We start from the raw sequence: 3,069 nt of genomic DNA on the forward strand, positions 1-3,069 counted from the left end.
TTGATTTGGCCTCGCACTCCTCGCCCTTGATGATCCTTGTAATCCACTTTTTGTTGGGGTTCTTCCCTGAATCGAACCACCTCAACTAAGGACAAGAGTTTTCCAACGACGGGTTTCGCACGGATGGAGGTACCAAATCCTCAACCTACACTCGCAATCCAAAATACAGTAACAGTGTCCAACTTCGTGTTCAACCATCTTGACAAATATGTCTGGGTTGACTGTAATAATCCACATTAAGGCAACCACTGCAAGAAAGACGTTGATTTCCAATGCTTTAAGGGAAAGTTTCATGGGAGAAATGGTTGTGGCCAAAGTTGTTATTGTTGTTCGAGTTGTTATCGCTGCCATTGTTGTTCAGGTTGTTGCTGCCGCCCCTATTGTTTTTTGGGTCGTTGCTGCCGCCCCTATTGTTGTTCAAGATGTTGCCGCGATTGCCATTGTTGTTCAGGTTGTTGGTGTTGCTGCCATTGTTATTCAGGTTGTTACTATCGCCACCATTGTTGTTTAGGTTGTTCCCACTACCCCCATTATTATTTGGGTCATTGCCGCTGCCGCCATTGTTGTCTGGTTGTCATCGATTGCAGTGTTGTTCGGGTTGTCACTGATTGAAGTGCTAGTAATAAGCTATATTTTTGGCGATGAAGTTGCAGTGGGAGTCATGTAGGAACAATGAGAATGCATTGTTTTCTCTTTTTGTTTGTAGCTTGGTGTCGGTGGTAGAAAAGGACGATTCTAAGCGCCTAGATCACAAGGGTTAAATGTTGGGATGAGAGTCATGTAGGAAGGCGGGGAAGACTTTTTTTTTTTCTCATTTTTGTTTGTAGCTTGTTGCTAGTGGAGGAAGATGACGGTTCTAAGCAGCTGACTCTAGGGGTTAGGGGAGGAGTCAGGTAAGAGGATGGAAAGAAACACTTTCCTGTTTTTGTTCGGAGTTCTCTATAAAAAGGGTAGCTAATATAGATTATTATAAAAATAAATAGTTACAATTATTTCGATTCTAGTATAGTTTATACAAGTCTACTAGCTAGGCTTCCAACCTCACAATCTTGATTCTTGCAAATGAAATTAAATATTTACAAATTATTTCTAATAATGGACGTAATAAAATTTAGTGACACACCCCGACCCGAAATGTCCACCAGGACTCCAAATCGAGCTGTGATGACTAACAACAGGAGGGTGATGAAACCATAAAGTGTAGTGATGTGGAAAACGTGAATAAATTTAAACTTAAAAGTACCTAAATACAAGAGTGAGCGGGAATGAACCTTTTCACATGTGATGTTAGAGCATAAGTAAAGTATGATGAGAATTATACCATGGAAGGTAGCCACCTATATTGATATTTGCCAAGAATTCTCGTCAATACGAAAGTTCAGCTGCTAAAACCTGGAAGGGCGAAAAAGAAGGGTGAGTGTGCCTGAAAATAAAGCTTTGTAAAAACCTTTTCGAAAACATAATAACCCTTTGCGTAAAACAAGTATATTCCAAAATATACATACTACGTATAGTAAGAGAATACTTACTGTAGCTTGCAAGATCTCAAGAATTTAATATGGCATAATGTTTCATAAATAACATATGACATCCGTAATCACATAATCTCGCATAAGCAATCATATCATAGCAAGTGTTCATCGACACATGCTGACACACAAATTCATGCAGAGATATTCTTATATGAACAAAACTGGGTGTAACAATGATATACGCTCTAGTACTACAATCACATGAATGCTGGTGCTACGCGCAACACATACGAGTCCTAATTGTCTATAGCAATCTAGGATCCAAAGTGAACCTACGGTGCAATGTGCACATACACATTAAAGACTAGCCCTGGCCTGGGCGAGTACTAACACCGGTGCAGCAAACGATGAGCAGATATCGTAAACATAATCATGTCATAGTAATTCGATAATTCTAATCAATATATCATTATTCATAGCCACAAATTTAGCTAAAGCATTCTGTAAGATTTATAATGATTTACTAATTCTCATCGTTAGGCCATTTACCATAAACGTTAATTTAATTACAGCAGTCATATAGAAAGATTTATTAGTAGATGTATGTATGGAAACTAAACATATACATATATATATATTTGTATATATCGAGCTTGATTCTCAACCAAAATCAATAATACAATAAGCTAATGAAGCTAGAAGTGTAGGGAATAGGTCTATACCCATTTGAGGCCGTGTTATAATCGGAGTTCGCCGGAAAAGTGGTCTGAAACTGGCCAAATGGTCATGAGTTCTTGCCGGAAATCTGGAGAATTTCATCCCAATTATCAGAGCTAATTTCTAATTTGATACTTAACCGAACTTGATGATTCAAAAGCCACTTTGAAGTAGTAAGTACAGAGAATATATCTATACCGGAGCGGGGCCGAGACACAGTCGGAGCTCGCCGGAAAAACGTCTTGAAAGTGGTCGGATGGCCACGGTTCCTTGCTTAAAATCTGGGGATCTTTTCCCCGAGATGTTTTTCTGTATGAACTCTTTCAAATTGCACTTTGAAGTTTAAAGACCTTATCAGAAATTCCAAAAACAATAAGATTTGAGGTTGAGGGCTCACGAGGCTTACCCTTGGTCGGAAAACCGTAAACTCGCCGGAGTTAGCAAGGTTAGGTGTGCTACTGTTGTGTGCAATGGTCAATGTTTCTGTGCAGGCGTGCATCGACAGTGGAATGGAGAAAATATAAGAAGGGGAGAGAGATTGAAACGTGGTGGTGTGGTGGCCTGAGGACTCACCGGAGTCTGAACTTGGCTTCCCGGCCTCCTCGGCTTTACATAGAAGGATGAGTGTTGGGGAGCAGATAACTAAAGGAGAGGGAAGGGAAATGATAATGTGGCAGCCGAGGAGAGGTGCCAGAAATAATGGAGGGGACACGGGAGAGGAGAAATTTTTCCAAGTGCCGGGAACACCATGACACATGGTGTTCCCTCACACATCAGGATTTGACATTTTGAATATCCTTTAATTTTATATTTCAATAAATATAAAAAACTAAATCCTAATGTGTGAGGGAACACCATGGTGTTCCCGGCACATGGAAAA

General features: G+C 40.1%; 1 protein-coding gene across 1 annotated transcript; it reads right to left on the bottom strand.

Annotated features, from left to right (window-relative positions):
- Positions 1-951: 951 nt before the first annotated feature.
- LOC125476091 lies at positions 952-2,868 on the bottom strand. Its single transcript, XM_048581823.1, has 4 exons — positions 2,596-2,868; positions 2,388-2,509; positions 2,195-2,277; positions 952-1,392 (listed from the first exon to the last, which is right to left on the bottom strand). The coding sequence occupies exons 1-4, from the start codon at positions 2,686-2,688 to the stop codon at positions 1,379-1,381; spliced, it is 312 nt and encodes a 103-aa protein (XP_048437780.1). The 5' UTR covers positions 2,689-2,868; the 3' UTR covers positions 952-1,378.
- Positions 2,869-3,069: the final 201 nt, after the last annotated feature.

Source organism: the organism of the source record quoted next, unplaced genomic scaffold (genome assembly GCF_019419815.1).
Source record: "Pyrus x bretschneideri cultivar Hongxiangsu unplaced genomic scaffold, Pyrus_bretschneideri_v1 Contig17, whole genome shotgun sequence".
Lineage (NCBI taxonomy): Eukaryota > Viridiplantae > Streptophyta > Magnoliopsida > Rosales > Rosaceae > Pyrus > Pyrus x bretschneideri.